The 17844-nt window shown below is 33.0% G+C and overlaps 1 protein-coding gene across 1 annotated transcript; it reads right to left on the bottom strand.

Annotated features, from left to right (window-relative positions):
* Positions 1–3317: 3317 nt before the first annotated feature.
* Positions 3318–12930, bottom strand: LOC145090619 (uncharacterized). The gene is made up of 7 exons (XM_079028757.1): positions 12816–12930; positions 5462–5575; positions 5116–5351; positions 4739–4991; positions 4492–4671; positions 3646–3801; positions 3318–3565 (listed from the first exon to the last, which is right to left on the bottom strand). The coding sequence occupies exons 2-7, from the start codon at positions 5489–5491 to the stop codon at positions 3398–3400; spliced, it is 1023 nt and encodes a 340-aa protein (XP_078884883.1). The 5' UTR covers positions 5492–5575; positions 12816–12930; the 3' UTR covers positions 3318–3397.
* Positions 12931–17844: the final 4914 nt, after the last annotated feature.

Genomic DNA, 17844 nt, shown 5'->3' with positions numbered 1-17844 from the left:
TGTTGCTCAATTGTCTTCTAATATGTCATTAACCTCCAGAAGTGTCGTTGATCAGGTTGAGTTGTTTCCTGATTGTTGGAATGTGTCTTGAACTGGAAGATGTACAATCACGTGTTCATGATGGACCATGAATGAATTGTATGTGACATTGAGTACTTGGACATGCCATGATATGCCATGTGCAATCTTGTTGAGCCATCAATGTGATCATGTTGATCCATTGTCTTGAGTTAAGCCACCAAGTATTCAAGTTAATCCATTAACCTCTTGTTGAACCATAAAGTTATGGATGCGCCAACAATGTTTCTGATGAGCCATCAATATTCCAGATGATCCACCGATATCTTGATGCTCCACATATAATCTAGATGTGCCATCTAAGATCATGATGATCCAACTTGCTTTCACCAGGTGCTCTATGTAACCTACAAGTGCTCCATGCCAACTGCAAGTGCTCCATGTTCAACAAGTACTCCATGTGTACAACAAGTGATCCAAGTTAACTTCAAGTGCTCCATGTCAACTTCAAGTGCTCCAACATCTGATTCTTCAAACACTTGTTGAATCTTCAGGATCTTTGCAACCTGAAACATTATGCTAATATTTGTTAGAAAATGTAAAGCAATACTCAAGTTATTTCAAGTGACAATCACATAAAATATTTCCAACGTCCATTAAAGTTTCCATTGAGTCCTAACTAGGAGACAGAACGACACATTGGATTAAAGGCCATAGGTGTTACCTTTCGCTACATTAGAGTCAATTACACATTACTTCCGATAAACCAACCATAAAGATGTGGTAGGTAGTCATCTTTGACTACATTATTCGACAGAGGCTAAATGATACATATGCACACCTGAACTCATAGCTCTCCAAAAATCACAATAAATTAAAATTTTCTAAAACCAACCATGAATTAATATTTTTTACAAAGAGAGTCATTGTTTCAAAAGCATTATTTCAAATCAGAGTTTTCCCAAGACCTGAAGACATAAAAAACAGGAAGTTATGTACGATCACGCCTTCGCCTTCTCACGATCCTTCGAAGTACCTTAAACCATAAACTAAAATTGTAAGCAAAATCTTAGTGAGTTCCCCCAAAGTACCAGCACACCACAACAAACAAGCATACAATATGAACAACCAACCTGACTAGACCACCTCGCATGGCCTACAACCTATCTGGACCACTCTACGAGCCTTCAACATGATTGGACCGCCTCGTAGAGCCTACAACCTATCTGGACCGCTCCACAGGCCGCCGTTCTGACTAGATCGCCTCGTAGGGCCTACATCATATCCGGTCGTTCAGGGGTGTCTTGGCCTACAGCACAAAGCAGGACCGCCTCAACCCAACACAACATATTAATATATACAAATCATACGGATCTCCTTAACATCTACAACTATCATAACACAATCCTGACAATGATAAATACTCTAGTGGGTTGGCATTGGTGCATTTGACCCACGGGTACAATGAGGAAAATTCACCTTACAATCTGAATAACTCCCAGCTCTGACAACCGGCTCAACCCAAATCCTAAATGTCAAAACATTTCCCATTCTAAATTAATAAATTTTTCCCAAAATAACCTTGGTCAAAATTGTTGGGTTTTAAGCACTATAACACTCTTATGGTGAACATGAAACCCTAAATGTTTTGGATCTATGTTTTCTCTAATTATACATGCAATAAAAGTTTCCAAAGCATAAAGCCTACAACTAGCATACAATTTGGTACATGAATCATAAAATCAAATTGGAAGAATACCTCTTTATTGTAGCTTGTAGTTGTTGGCCTTTCAAGAGCTTACCACCTCAAGTGGTTCACAAACACCATAAACAAAGGTCGACTTTGAGAGAGAGGTTTAGACACTCCAAAATCGATTTCTCTCTCCTATAACTCTTAGGTGTAACAATTTGGCTAAGGGTATATATATATATATATATATATATATATATATATATATATATTGAGAGAGAGAGAGAGAAAGAGAGTTAGGTTCAAATGTTTCTACTATCTATTGTGTATGTAAGATTGATTCTGGACCAATCATTTTAGTTATTTTAAGAAAGTAATTAATACATATTAAATGCTGAAGATTTAATTAATACTCATTATATATCTTTAACATATAATATGCATTAATTACTTTTTTTAAATAACTAAAATGATTGGTCCATAATCAATCTTACATGCACATAATAGATAGTCAGAATACAATAACCTAACCCTATATATATATATATATATATATATATATATATATATATATATATATATATATATATATATATATATATATATTGGAAAATAAAAAAGTATCACTAATCTTAAAATATGTAACTAATAGTAGCATAAATTTTTGAATCACATGACCTTTTAATGGCACAAAATATGCGTCACAAAAAACTTTTATTCTACTATGACAAATAAAAAAGTGCCACTAAAAACCTAAAAAACTGTAGCGGTAAAATCAAAATGTGTCACCAAAGGGTTTTTGTGAGAGTATTTCTAGTGGCATTTATTATGTTTGTCGCTGATTATCAAAGAAGCCTTTACTGACATTGTTTAGGGTTTTTAGTGGCGTTTTTTTTGTACCAATAAATGACATATTTTTTTTTTATAAAAGTCGAGATAAAGCAAAAAAAAATTGTCTTTTTGTAGTGCATCATGATCGAAAATGTGAACAATTACCAAAGATGGTCATTGAATACGAAAAATGTAATTTGAACTTTGAGGTACCTATGGACTTTGAAAAAATAAATATTAGCTAAAAGTCACATGGAGAAAAAAAAATCATGAATAACATTTGGTCAAATTATTGTTGCAAAAACACTCATTATCTTTCTTTGTAAAGAAGAACTTGATACAACTTTAATGGTCAATGCAAAAATAATATATATATATATATATATATATATATATATATATATATATATATATATATATATATATATATATATATATATATATATATATATATAACATTTAGGTTTATTTGAATTATTATTATATTCTAATTTTTTTATCGATTGAATTAATGAAAAAGTCATGTTCTTATAAGTGTTGAATTTCTTTTATGAATATGTTATATTATAAATACATTTTATTTAAAAAAAATGATGAGAAATAAGGGTCAACATTTCTAGGTGATGACAGAGCAAGGGAAAAATAACATAGTGCGAAAGGGAAAAAGTGATGTGTCGGTCTAAGGGAAGTGCTAAATCTAACTGTACACACACAAGCATTTTTCATTTCCAAACATATATATTTAGTCTATTGCAGCAACATCAAAGTTGGTGAGCTACTAACTAGCATATAATACCCCTTCCCACACACAATGTTAGGAACTACTTAAAAGACCAACGTTTCGTGGTTGGACATCAATCAATAGTCCGATCTAAGATATCTCTCGTAAGTTGTTCCAATGAGAGTCTTGTTGACATCTTTCCAGTTGTTGATGTGTTTTGACAATGGTCCTTTATGTATCTTCACTTGTCGACTACTTAATTTCATTCGTGGTAGCTTCAAAAAGTCTTCCACTTGTGTAAGTTTCTAGAACAATCATAAAAATGACACAAAATGAGTTTGATTAGGGCATGAAAAATTTAGAGCTACAACAAGTATTTACATACATAAGGGTTGTTGATTAGATCTTCATAATACACTATGATGTGCCTCGTGCAATTAAAGTACTCAAGCGCCTTCATGGCTGTTGATTCCATCTTTCCCAAATCCGATTTCAGTGACGTTACATTGATTGTGGGTTTAAATCTCGACAATAACAAAGCCTAAGAGCAAGATGAAAACCCGAACAATATCATGCATGCATATGATGAATATGACATATAGGTATTTGGCATGCCTATGGGCTTGTTTGGTTCGTGGGTTCAGGGTAAATCTGATAAAACTAGAATTCGATATTGCATTATTTTGTATGTCTGGTTGTCAATTATGTCATTTCATTAAATTCCATATGTTACGGATTTCACATTTGGAATAAGTTCAATTATATTCTTCTTTGGAAGAAGTTCAGTTATATTCTTCGCTTTTATATCAACAGAATGAAAGACTATAAATTGTTATATATTTGAAAATAAAAGTAAAATATTTAATCGTAAGTAAAAATAAAATGTTATTCAATTTTTATTAGAAAACTCCATTTTTTTCTAGTCTACTGAAGGCCCCCTCAAGCATCAGCCATTGATGTGACAAATTCTATCTACGACTAAGACCATGTTTGGCAAACTAGTTTATAAGTTACTTTATTAATAACTTATCTTAAGCTAGCTTATAAGCTATTTTGTAAACTATGATAAACTACTTTTCTGGTTTTACCAAATTTAAAATTACAATAAGTTAGTTTATAAGCTAACTTATTTTTAAGGTCCTAAAATAAATTTACCACGGATTCGTGTGTCACTAGTTAATACTTGATTTCTAGTAGTACTTTCACTGAAAAACATAAAACTGCTTTATACCTCTCCATGCGAGTGTACATGAGATACATGAATGCCATTTAGAACCCTTGCATCTTTATCGAATGAATTCGCAAGTATAGAAACTAATCTACGCATCATATTTCTTCTCAAGAAGAAAATGATTGAAACGCCCCTTTTAGAAAAGTAGTCAAGAATCTCTTTAGGGTATTCCATCAAACCCTTCACCATCAATATTGTATTTAGATGACATCAACAACTAATGAAAACAATGAAACTCTAGTCTTACCTGATTAAGCATCCATTTAAATCCAATCGCAGCAGAACAATCATTCTTGGTAGAACTAGTAATCAAGTCCATATTATAAACTCTATCGAGTGTGTTAATAATCGAGGTAAGATTTTGTCTCCTTTTTTTCTGACCAAAAATCTCGCCATTGGAGCTTATATTCATATGACTATTCAGTAAAGTTTCGAACCAACCACTTCCTGATCTTTGCATGGACATTATGACAAACAAGCGCACGGGCTTTCTAGTATACCTATAAAATGCTTATATATATATATATATATATATATATATATATATATATATATATATATATATATATATATATATATATATATATATATAAGTAGTTTCGAAAAGAAGTATAAAGATTATACCTGTTGAAAGTTTTGGGTTTTGGGTGATGCAAATGAGCGATTGGAGACTGATAAACGACATTATTATAATGGAACGCCTTGATTACTTGAAACTCTAAAAATTCCCTCTTTTTCTCGATGTGTATATGCTTCAAATATGTAGAATATACATAAATGCCGTATACGATAGCACATATTAGCACCAACAACTTTAGTACCCGCAAACACTTTTTTCGACTTCTAAGTATAACGACAACCTTTATTCAAGAAAAATAATCAGTAGTCTTGATTTTCAATGGATCAATTAGTAAATAAACCTTTTATATATTTAGAAGATGAAAGACCAAATTTATTAATAGAAAAATACCTTGTAGAAAAAATACACAAGTTCAACCATTGTAATGCTTTTGAGGTACTATGTAGCGTAACTTATAGATTATCGTCTTCTTCAACCTCTTCAATTTGTTGGTGAAATTAAGATCTAGATTAGACAAATGAGAGGCAACAAGAAAGATGAAATTTTTAGAGAGATTAATAAAATTCAATTCTCCCACCAATTAAGTAAATCTGATAGATTTCCCCCAAATTATTATGATTATACTCGATAAGTTAGTTGAATTAATGGTTTGAATTTTGTTGGTTGTTGGGTAGATTAGTTTATATCTATATATATTCATTAAAAGATAATAAATTAATTCATCGATTGACTTTGTTAGCAAGTTTTTAATGGAATTTCCGTCCTCAACTTATCTGGATTATTAGAATTAGTAAATCATTCATATGTATTAGTGGATTATATCGAAATGAATATAAAGGATACAAATTGTTCGTATATATAGACATAACTACATTAAAACATAGAGCCTATGACTGATGGATACAATACAACTTAGCCCATCTATACTAGGTTTGATAGGCCCCTACAAGTGAAGGGTGGGGAGAAACTTAAAGGTTGGTACTTAGAAAGAAAAATCGAGGTGTAAGAAGAGGTTTAGTGAAACTATATGCAAATTGATCCATTTTACAAGTAAAATGATTTTTTACTTCTTTTTTAACAACTTTATCTCAAACAAAGTGGAAGTCAACATTAGTGAAATTATATGCAAATTGATCCATTTTATGAGCATGAGCCATTTGATTTGTTGATAAGCAGGTAACTTCAACATTATTGCGCCATTAACGAGACACAGCTAGACGAGGAAAATGAAGCTTGGTAAGAAGAGAATATAACTAGTTTAGTGAAATAATATTGAATTTTAGCTTGAGCTTCATAGTATGATTTCGTAGAGGACCGATAGACTATCGTTATGCTTATGAGAAGACCATGATATTAAGTTGGCACAGATGAAAGATAGAAAAATCACCAGTGGAACATGTGTCATTTGGGCCACCTGTCTAATCAAAATTTTTAAAAGCCTCAAGGTTTTCTATAGGCTTCCTTGGTAGCCTACGTAAAGCCGATAAAATGCCTTTAATGAAAGAGCACTCCATGAGACATAGTACCTTGGAGATAGTAGATAATACATTTAGCAACAGACCAATGAACATTTGTAGTTTGATGCATGTACTAATAAACCTTATTGACAACAAAATCAAGATCATGTTGAGTCAAGGTTGCAAGTCAATTTCCCCCACAACCTAGTGGTATCAAGTAGGGTAGAAAAAAGTTTTTCCGATTCCTATGAAAGTGATGGAGATGATGTCAATGGTGATGGAATTGTCTTAGCATCAAACAAGGTGGGTTTTTGAATCATCCCTAGATTAACTGGTCTTGTGAGAGTAAAAAACTAGAGTCGACCTTATATATTCTGCATACCAAAAAAATAAAAAAGATGGCCTAATTCCTTTAATGAAAATTCATAGATGAAAGTAATAATGATGTGAGAAACTTCCATAAAATTATTTTCGGTGATGATAATGTTATAAATATGGACGAGCATGTATAAGATCACATTTCCATGGGCATATATATATGAATAAAAGTGTTAGTTTTGGATCTGATAGAACCAAAGGAAAGTAAAGCATGTGAAAGACATTAAAATTAAGCAATTATAACGTATTTGGGTCCTAAAGGGAGCAATGAAGAAAGTAAACATGATCAATACAAAACTTGTCAAAAAATTCTACGAGCTGTTCCATGTAAAGGGTATCGGTTAAGTCACCATCCAGGAAGAAATTTCGAACAATTAGCTAGAGAAGATACTAACTGCAAGACACATATATAGATAGAATAGTCTGAATGGTGGTAAGCTTAACATTTGGAATGACAGTCTCATCATAGTCATTACTAGGTTGTTAATAGAATTAATGATGTAAACGAGCTGAGCTACTTACAAGCTGCCCGAGATCGGATCGTTAAAAACTCGAAACGAGCTGAGCCTTAACAAGCTTGAGCTTGAGCTAGAGCCTAGAATAAAGCTTATTTAACAAACGAACATGATCTCGGGATTGCACTTACAGTCTCGTTTAAGCTCGCAAGCTTAAACAAGCGTTTGTATAGTATACTTTTATTTTATATATTATTTAAGGTTGCAGAAAACGCTCGAAGTTAGCTAGTTGGTGGACTGGGGTTAAGGGATTAATCGACTAGGCGGAGAATAATCGATGACCATTAATTGTTAATTTGTTGAATTTTAAAAAATTAAATATGACTAATATCATATCAAAGTTTGTAAATACCACTAATATCATAACATAATATGTTAATATGATTGATACAACACTAATCAAACCTCAAATAGTTTCTATTGAGATAAAAATTCTTCAAAGTGTTAAAATTTCATCGTTGTCTACTGCTTCACTCATTGTGTATGCAGAGATTAATCATCAGGCGCTCTCGAGTCGGTCGAGTAGCGCCTACGGATTAATTGGATATGTCCCCTGACCTAGTAAGGATTTTTACAACACTGATATTATTATTTATTACTTATATATTAATAAAATATGAAATAGTAACGATTTAATCCCGATTTTTAATGCGATTTAGGGATAAACGAGCCTTAATGAGCCTTAACGTGCCGATCTCGAGCTTTATATATGTTTCACAAGCTCGAGTTTCAGTAACTTTAAACAAGCCACGCTCGATTAGTATGAAGCTTAGCTCGACTCGGCTTATTTACATCCCTACATAGAATTCTTTAGCCACAACTTGAGACTTGTATCTTGTAACATTCCCATCCTGGTCTCTTTTGATACGATGTGCGAATTTATTTGTGAAAACATTCATATCATTGGAGCATGAAACTAAAGGCTAAATATTATTTTTTACAAGAGCATTATACTCCTCATTCATAGCCTTATGCAACATAAAAAAAATTGTTAGTATTGGTAAAACATGTTGGTTTATTAGTAGGAGTGATAGGAGAGACGCGACATGCAATAATGGAGTATGGTATTTTATGTTGGATTTTGGTTATAGACACATTTACTAAGTGCAACCAAGTAGGGGAGGATTTATGGAGACTCTCTTATTAGATGAGATAGACTCTAAAAAGGGCTCGATATGGCTTGATGTACTATTGTCAATATTAAAAGGATATAATGCAAGATAGGTGATTGGTGTCGATAGGTTTGTTGAGGATAAAGTCTTGGGATCAACTTGGAGAATTACATGGGAAGGATTTGTCAAGCTTATAGGAAGTATGGTAAAAAGAGACTCATAAGTGGTATGAATCCTAGGAGGAGTAGCTAAGGGGAAGGTAGACTCATCAAAACAAACATATTGTTCTATATAAAAATAAGAAGTCTAAGGGTCAAGACAACGATAACCATGATATGTAGGGTTGTATCCGAAGAAGACATAAGGATTGGATCAAAAATAAAAATGGTTAAAGAGACTAAAATGGTAAACAACCGAAAGAAACAAATGATGGAATGTAATTTATGAGGTAGACTACTCTTTTAAAAGCAAAATGCTACGGAAGTGTAAGCGGTCTCTACGACATGTCCGCTTTACACTCAATCATACCATTTGTTTATGAGAGTATGGGTTGGACACTTGATGGATTGTCCACGTTTAGCTAGAAAATGAATTAAATGTTTGCAGTTCTCTACCCTATAATTTAAATTCTCTATCCTGTAATTTAAACTGATTTGGTTTTAGTGTAAAAATGACGTCCAACTACAATGACCCATGTTGAAAAAACTTTGTTCATCCAAAATTTTGGGAGATAAATCCACATGTATTTAGAAAAGTGATCAATAAATTAATAAAAAATAGCAATGTGCATTAGAAGAGTAAATAGAAGAACGTTGTCAAACACAACACAATATCTACAATAACTTTACTAAGAAAGAAATTTTTTCTTTTACGTCTCGTTCCCGAGTTTAACAAAAAAAAAAGAAGAGAATAGAAAAGAAAGTCACGAGAGAAAATAAGAGAAAGGAAAGGAAAACAAAATTTTCTTTCGTGTTCTCGAGTTTGAGAGAAATGGAAGGAAAATGAATCATTTTGTTATTTCTTTCCAAATCCTCCCAAATCGGAAGGAAAGTGAGGAGGGAAAGTGATCCTCCTATTTCCCTCAACTTCCTTTCACTTCCTTCCTTTAATGAAACTCGGGAACACCAATCTTTTTTATTTTCTTCTCATTTCCACTCATTTCCTTTCCTTTCTGTCGTTAAGCTGAACTCGGGAACAGGGTGTTAGAGAAAAACGAACATAGTTGCTTAAGGGACAAGTGTTGCAATATTAAGTAGTTATACTATAGCAAGGTAAATAAAATTTAGAGTAAAAGGACTTCAAGAGATGTCAGTATGGATACCCAAATGTCAAAGACATGTCATAGCATATGTTCATTCATTAGAGCGGGTGGTTGGTTTATTAGATAAAGATGGATGGAACGACTTTAAGCCAAGTGTAAAGACCTTTCGTACTCAACAAAAATGGAGCACTATATGAGTAACTTGATCCTTCACAAGAAATAAAGTGGAAACTAAAAGTAGCTATACTTATCGTTATCGAAATTTTGAACTAATAAAAGTGATTTTGTATGTTTAAGAACATGGAGAATATAATGTATGCTTTCATTTTGTATGGTAAAAAGGTAGATGATCCAACATGTAATATAGGAAAACTTGTACTGGTGTCCACATGAAGGCAGTTAGGACCATTACATGCTTTGGAGTAATATAGTGAGGTCCGTCTCAAAGGGTGGGAGATATGGACGATCGTTCAGGACCCATCTTTTAAAAGGGCCTAAATAGAGGCGACTGTCCATGATCCATCTTTTAAAAGGATCCAATTTTTTTATGGAAATTGTTATATTTAAAAAATAGTACAAGTAATTATTTTTTCAATTACTGAGTTATTATAAAAAACTTGATGATATTTATATATTTTAAGGGCCTATTTTTTTATTTTTCGTTATGAGCCTAAAATATGTTTAGAATGACTCTGAATATAATTTTGCAAGATATAGAGTGACATGATTTTTAAAAATTGTGTATGGTAATCATTAAAATAAAATATGACAAATTACTAGGTGTGATAATAAAATAAAGTAACATTGGGAGCATAGTTGGTCTGTGGGATTCTAACCGTTACAAAACATGCAACATGTTTTCTCATTATGACCGCCTATATTGTTACGGTTTCCTCATTAGTCATATCCACCTCGGATATGATGATTTCTATGAATACCAAACCCCAATTGCTAGAGAATAATGAGTGGATAGTTGTAGAAAATAGTGGTAGTATTCTCTAAAAGAAGAAGATGACTACATTGGTTGTCTGAAAGGGTTGAACTGCCCGTAGCAAGGCGATTTGGATAGCCGTCGGAGGTGTCAATGGTACCATATCTATTTGTAGAGGATAAAAGATCATGGAGAGCGGTGATGGGTTCCTTTTTATGGATGTAATCATGATGTGTCAGATAGTTCTTCAAAGGTCAAAAGTTCGACGTGAGCAATCAAGGAAGTAGAGAGATCCTTATACTCATCACATAGACCTATAAAAGTATTAGTGTTGAAGTCAATGTGTTACACTAGTTGTCCAACGGCAACATGGGAGTTAGAAATGTGTTTGGCATATAATAAGAATTCCATTTCATGTTCATCAGTTTGTTGTAGTGAAAAGAAGCACCAACATCATGTTAATATACAAGGGTGAGAGTCACTACATAAGTATGCTTAGTATTATGTCAAATCTTAGAATAATTACACCATCTTATTACTCCAGTCATGATCTAAGACAATGTTTGGGTGAAAATGGTGGTAACTTCGCAAATGTTACACTTCCATCTACCATATTAGAATGCATATGGATATATTGAAATGAATACAACGGATACAAGTGTCCATATAAATTGCCACATAAAGCTTAAGCCTAGAGACCATAATTGCGATACAGCTAGGCCCATCTATAGGAGGTTTGATATTAATCATTATTGTTAACGATATTGACTGTGATTGACGATTAATATTTATTATAAGTTATTTTAGATTATTGTGTGTTTCTGTTCATATTGATTTGAGCATTTTGCTTTTGTAAATATAATTGAAATTGGATAAAAGGGTGACTGGTTGTGCACTTGGATACTTAAGAAAAGTAAATGATCATTTACATATCTTTAATTTTAATTCCATCATATGTTTTGTATCTTTTCTAGCCCACGATCTTGCTCTGTTAGCCCAGGCCCATCACACACCACCAACAATGAATAATCCAGATCCAAACAGTTTTATTGGATTTTCAAGTTGCATATATCGGTTATTCGGTTATTTAAACATGTGATTAAATTGTTCGAGTCCAAGATTACTTTCTAATCTTTCTTCAAAAGAAAATAAAAAATAAAACATATTATTTTATTTGTGTTCTTGAGTGGGAAAAAAAAAGAATGAAAAACTGACAAGCTTTAATGTTATGGAGTTGAAAGAAAATGAGATAAAGTTGATAGCTTTATAATTTAGTTGTTATGTATAGATATATAATAATTATGAGGGTGATATATAAGAGTTTATTTGTCATTAAAAAACGTGACTAATGATTTGTTGTATCTGGCATTCTTCATGTTTTGTCACATTAAGAAGGAAGCAGTCCAAATCATACAAGACCTACAATCTGTTTTGTACTATGGAAAGGAATCACTAGGATTGGATGAACAACATAATTAAATAAACAAGATAATCAAACAGATCATTATATAATCATACTTGTATTTGATTACCTTGAAGAATGAAATAAATCATTCATAATATATTGTTTCTTATGTATAGTTATAAATTAAATAAAATCAAAATTTGTCAAAATGATCTTTTATACTATAAATTTTGAGCAATAAGATATATTGTTAAATAAATTGCATTTAAACATATCTAGTTTGATATGTATATTGTATATATGTCAGATAGTAAAAAAAATTGTTTATCATTCAAGATATATATATATATATATATATATATATATATATATATATATATATATATATATATATATATATATATATATATATCTTTTAGAAAATTATATTAAAAAAATTATCATTAGTTGTACATGTAAAATAAAAAAGATTAATTGAAGCAAGTATTTTTTTTTTTAAGAAACCATTAATGTTATAGAAGATTATATAAATAAAAATAATTTGTAGTTATAATATATTATCAAATTCCTTCAAAAAAAATAAACACTCCTTATCTGCTGAATGAAAATCAATTAATACTTTTTTTAACAAACAAACAGATATCAAAACATGGTAATCATGGTAATAAAAAAAAATGAACATTACTTGAAAATCATGTGTGTGATGTTTTGAATATAAGAGCTCTTCCTTTGCACCTTCACTCTTTTGGCTCATGGAAGCTTTGAGTCTCATCAATTTGACACAAAGATGTGTATGCCACAAATAGAGAACGAATTTAGGCGTAGATTATTATAGAGAAATAAGTTGATGATCCAACTACTAATGCAAATTACCAAACTTCCAACAATTTCAAAACAAAGGATGAATAAATCTATCTATCATTTAAAGTGTGTGTTTATATTTTCACTAATTTTTCACCTTCCAACTTCATGCTAAATTCCTTTTAACGTCTATATAATCATCATACCAACAAGATTGAACTTATTTTACCACTATGAAAATGACTCATTATCAAATTATGTATCGAAGAATGTACATAAAATATCTTTTAGTGTTGTTAGTTTGATTGAAAATTTCAACAATTAATGCACAAATAATTTGTTTATGGATTTGTGACGGACGAACTTATGCTAAATTTATGCTTAACCATAAAATGTAAGGGGCAGTACGTGCTATCCCGTGCTACATATTGGATCTTTCCTTAAACATGTATATCAATTTACTTTATTGGTTTATTATTGCATTCTCGATCATTTACAATAAAATCTAGATTCAAAACTTATATTAGGTTGGGGGAGTGGTGCCGAGAGCACTGCACCTCAGCCAAACACCAACTTTCCTCTTTATAACTCGGCAACCCGTTGCTGAGGAGATAATAAATTTTACCATGCTGAGGTGGAGGACGGTGTTTGCTGAGTACACCTCAACCTCCATGTCTTCCTTGCTGAACTCACCTTCATTCCACTCCCCGTTGCCTTAGGTGATGTTGGGGATTGTTTATTTGATTCCAAAAAACATTTATTAGCTTATGTGATGAAAAGATAAGTTTTTTTTAAATGTTTAGATTAACTTATATGATGTTAAAAAACTATAAACTGATAAAAAAATTAAAAATATTTGGATTAATTTATAGTCATTATATAGTTATTTTAGGTGAATAAGTCATAAACACTTTTGAAATGTCAAATTTTCTAACTTATTTAAAATGACATTTTGATTGATAAAAAAAAAAAAAAAAAAAAAAAAAAAACACTTTTGAAATGTGTTTATTAGTTTGTCAAACATTTTTTAATCTTTTTAGCTTTTTGAAAAACTAATAAGCAATAAACACTTTTAAACTCAATCACAAACACCCTCTTTAAACATTTTAACTATATAAACAAGCACAATCTTAAGATTAACTTTAAAAGATTGATCAAAAAAATATTTCCTTCTGAAAAGTTTTAACTTTATCAACTGGCAGTTGCTTCACACTTTTAAAGATGTTTTTGGACAACTTAGGGTCCTATTATATTTCATGTTTTTGGAAAGGATGAAATTTTTTAACCTATTTGCAAATGCTAGGATAAAGAGAATTACAGATTAGTAAACAAAAAACAAGTCTTGAATCCATAAATGACCTCTCTTTGCATCTTCGACATCTTATAATAATCCATTTCTTGTGTCACTTGTCTAACAGAATAAAGATAAGGAAAACATAAATCACACCACTTCTTCATCCTAAACCAAAGCCTATTAGCTAATTCACAGTGAATGAAAATATAGTTTTCATCTTCCATTTGATCTTTAACATATGTGACATAAAATACATGGAACATATATACATTTTCATTATAAACCAAGTCTCGTACGACATAAGAGAAGACGCCATAGAAATATGTTTATCTTCCTTGGAACAAAATCACAACATCTAGTGGTATATTGTCCTTCTAGCAAAGTACCATCATTTTCTCTCTAGTCGATCTCACCGTGAAAAGGCCTGGGTTTTCTAGCTCCCACAACAAAGTGTCCAGGATAACTGAAAAACATACATTCTCTGAAGGTTGTTGAAAGTTTTTAAGTTGTTCTTCCTCCGTTCCACCTCTTTTACAACATCACCAATCCCATTTCCATCAATCATCTTGTCTTCTATCTATAATATGATAATTATTATCCTAATCAAGCAAGAATAACCTATTGTATTGCATACTTAAAGGTGTGTCTCAAATCCACAGTTCTTTCCAAAAAAGAATAGAGTTAAGAGTTCCCACTTGCTTCTTGATATATTGTGGAGGGTTATTCAATTATCATGCAAACTATTTATAGAGTACACAATTCTAACCTAAACCCTTTTTATTTTAATTGTCTTTTCATTTGAACCAAAAATCCCCATGTAAACCATGAACATATTTTATCATTTTAACCTATAAAATCCCATTATTTGTGAAAAATTGTCACTTCTATTTTTGCAAAAGAACCTTATTAAACCATGTAAACTTCTGGTGTTTATCCCACCTTTTTCTATGGAAACCATTACATTTTTTTCATTTTATCCACCATGTTTTTCTTTCCTCTCCATCTCTGTCCCATAGAAAATTTTATATAATTGCTTCAACTTTAATCTTCAAACTAACAATCATTCTAAAGATCAAAATATAGTACATAACCAAAGACCTCAACATTGATTTAGTTGGCATTGATTGATCCTCGATAAACAACATACATCTACATAAAAAAATCAAAAATTGTAACATCCTGTTTCAAGAAGTTTCTTATTTCGGGATTTTGGACAATAAATGGATCAAGTAAAGACCTTGGGACTCAAGGTAATAGGGTTTAGACCTTATTGGATGTTGATAACATTGGTTATCCAATCGAAGCCATTGGTTTGTGTTTTGGAGTCAAAGGGTAAAACGAGAAACATGATATTTTGCACTTCTTTCTTGGAATAAGGATTTTAATTCGGTATGTTTTCATTTAAAAGCAATTAGGTAGGGTTGTGGGCTCTTTAATATCTTTCTGTGCATATAAATATCATCGAAAACAGAGTTGAAACGAAGAAGTTATGGTTGTTTGAAGTTAAGCTGGAAATAGGGAGTCTTGTAGTACGTTGGGCATACACTAGCTAGTACGTTAGGCGTACTAGTCTGAAGAACGCGTTTTACAACATTATGCTGGGTGTAAATTTAGGTACGATGGGCATATTGCCGTAGAGTAAAAACCCTATTTTCCTGGTTTTGAGCCCTATTTAAGGTCTCTAACCCCTTGGGGGTCCTTCCTATCATGAGCCTCCACCCACTTTGTAGCACCTGGTTCCTGGTATGCATGATTTATCTAAGTATTTTACATTTTTAGCCTTGGACTCTGCGAGTCGTAGGCTAGACTCGCCGAGCAGGGACGGGATTTTGAGCACGTTTAAGTTGGCGACTCGGCGAGTCCATATTCTGGACTCAGCGAGTCCATCAGTCTGGAAGAAACCCTAATTTCAGGGGTTTGCACCCTATTTAAACCCCCTTTATGCGCCCCAAGTTAGCCTCCTTCACCCTCAGAGCATCATATACCGAAACCTAACCCTCTCCTTGTGATTTGAAGTGTTCTTGTGCTTGTTCCTTGAAGTTTGAAGAAGAGAAGGAAGGAAAGACCAAATGAGAAGGTGGAGAGCAAGAATCTAGGACTTAATCCAGAGTTCATTGAGGTACAACTCGGATCTATTCTGTTTTTATGCTCAAATCCCCATTAGAACACCATTAAGCTATCTTTGATCCATTTCCAAGCTTGTTAGTAGTATAGGGATCATAATGGGCTGAATAGCTGCTAGATCTGGCTATGTTCGAGTTCCAGAAGCCTAGATCTAATACCTTTATGGGGCCATATTGCATGAAAGCCCTATATCTACCCCTTTTGGTGTGTTTTGAGCCTTAGAATCCCCATGGATGATTATATACACGTAAAGTTGGAAACATTACGTGTTAACCGAGTCATAGGAACCCAGATCTATGAATAGAATGCACTGGATCCAAGCAGAATCGAGTGTAGAGAGATTGCATGTATGCGACTCAACGATTTGTTCTTCGAACTCGACGAGTCGAGTCGCGAGTCCCCGATTTTTCCCCTTTTCGAGTAGGCGAGTAGAGCAGTGAGCCATAGGTGGACTCAGTGAGTCGGAAGCCAGACTCATCAATGGAGGGACTCGGCAAGTCAATGCCCTGACTCGGCGGGTCCAAGGCAATCTTTATAGAACTCGGCGAGTCGAGGACAGAACGTGTTCATCGGATGAAGATTAACTCGATGAGTTGTTCATACAACTCGGCGAGTAGGATGAAGGACCATTGAGTATTCAGTTAGGAAGAGAACTCGTCGAGTCAATGCCTAAATCGACGAGTAGAGACGGGAGTAAGGTCAATCGACTGGATATGGACTCGACGAGTTGGCAAGCCAACTCGGCGAGTCGGCTCAACTGGACGTTGACTTTGACTTGATTTTGGTTTGGAATCGGTCAGGGGTAAAATAGTCATTTTACCCTGTGATTAGTATCAATTTCTGATTAAGTGTTTTATAGGAATATAGTCGGGGGATTAGCTTTTCAGCAGTCAGCCTTTTGAGGTGAGTTACCTTCCAGTAAAGGTGGGTCTAAGGCCACAATGCCGGCCCACCAAGTAGGAGTATTTTAGAAGATGATTGTCTTTGTGATAATTATCTTGGTATGGATACGTGTTTGGTTATGAGATATATCTGTATGATATGTTATGGGTATGATAGGGATAGTTTTCCCCTAACAGTGGTCTTTAGGACCGAAGAGTAGGTCAGTACTCGGATATGCCTGATTGTATGCTTATAACTTGTTGTTGTATGCTAGTAGTAGGGGGTGGTATAGACCCTAGTTACCGGTTGAAAGATACCGATGATGAATACCGGTTGAAAGATACTGATGATGATTACCGGTTGAAAGATACCGATGGTATTGTATGGTATGTGGTATGATGGGAGAACTCACTAAGCTTCGTGCTTATAGTTTTAATTGTGGTTTCAGGTACCTCTTCGTCAAAGGGGAAAGAGCTGGCGGCGTAGCGGCGCATCACACACATGATTTCCGCACGGGATTTTCTGGGATCGTACTCTGATTTTCTTGTTTCCGATGATATCTTTTTGAGACATGACCTTATGTTTTATAATTAATGTAACTTTGACAATGTTT

The sequence above is a fragment of the Lactuca serriola genome, chromosome 2 (genome assembly GCF_051521515.1).
Source record: "Lactuca serriola cultivar US96UC23 chromosome 2, Lser_US96UC23_V15, whole genome shotgun sequence".
NCBI classification, from domain to species: Eukaryota; Viridiplantae; Streptophyta; class Magnoliopsida; order Asterales; family Asteraceae; genus Lactuca; species Lactuca serriola.
The sequence above is the reverse complement of the archived record's forward strand: the minus strand, read 5'-3'. Positions and strand labels throughout refer to the sequence as shown.

Bases quoted from the DNA above. Each gene is read 5' to 3' on its own strand.
- LOC145090619 (XM_079028757.1), bottom strand. From the start codon at position 5,491: ATGGTTGAACTTGTGTATTTTTTCTACAAG. The intron at 5,352-5,461 runs GTATTTTTCTAT...TCTTGAATAAAG, and splicing joins TTGTGTATTTTTTCTACAAG to GTTGTCGTTATACTTAGAAG. The intron at 3,566-3,645 runs GTATGTAAATAC...TGATTGTTCTAG, and splicing joins ATCTAATCAACAACCCTTAT to AAACTTACACAAGTGGAAGA.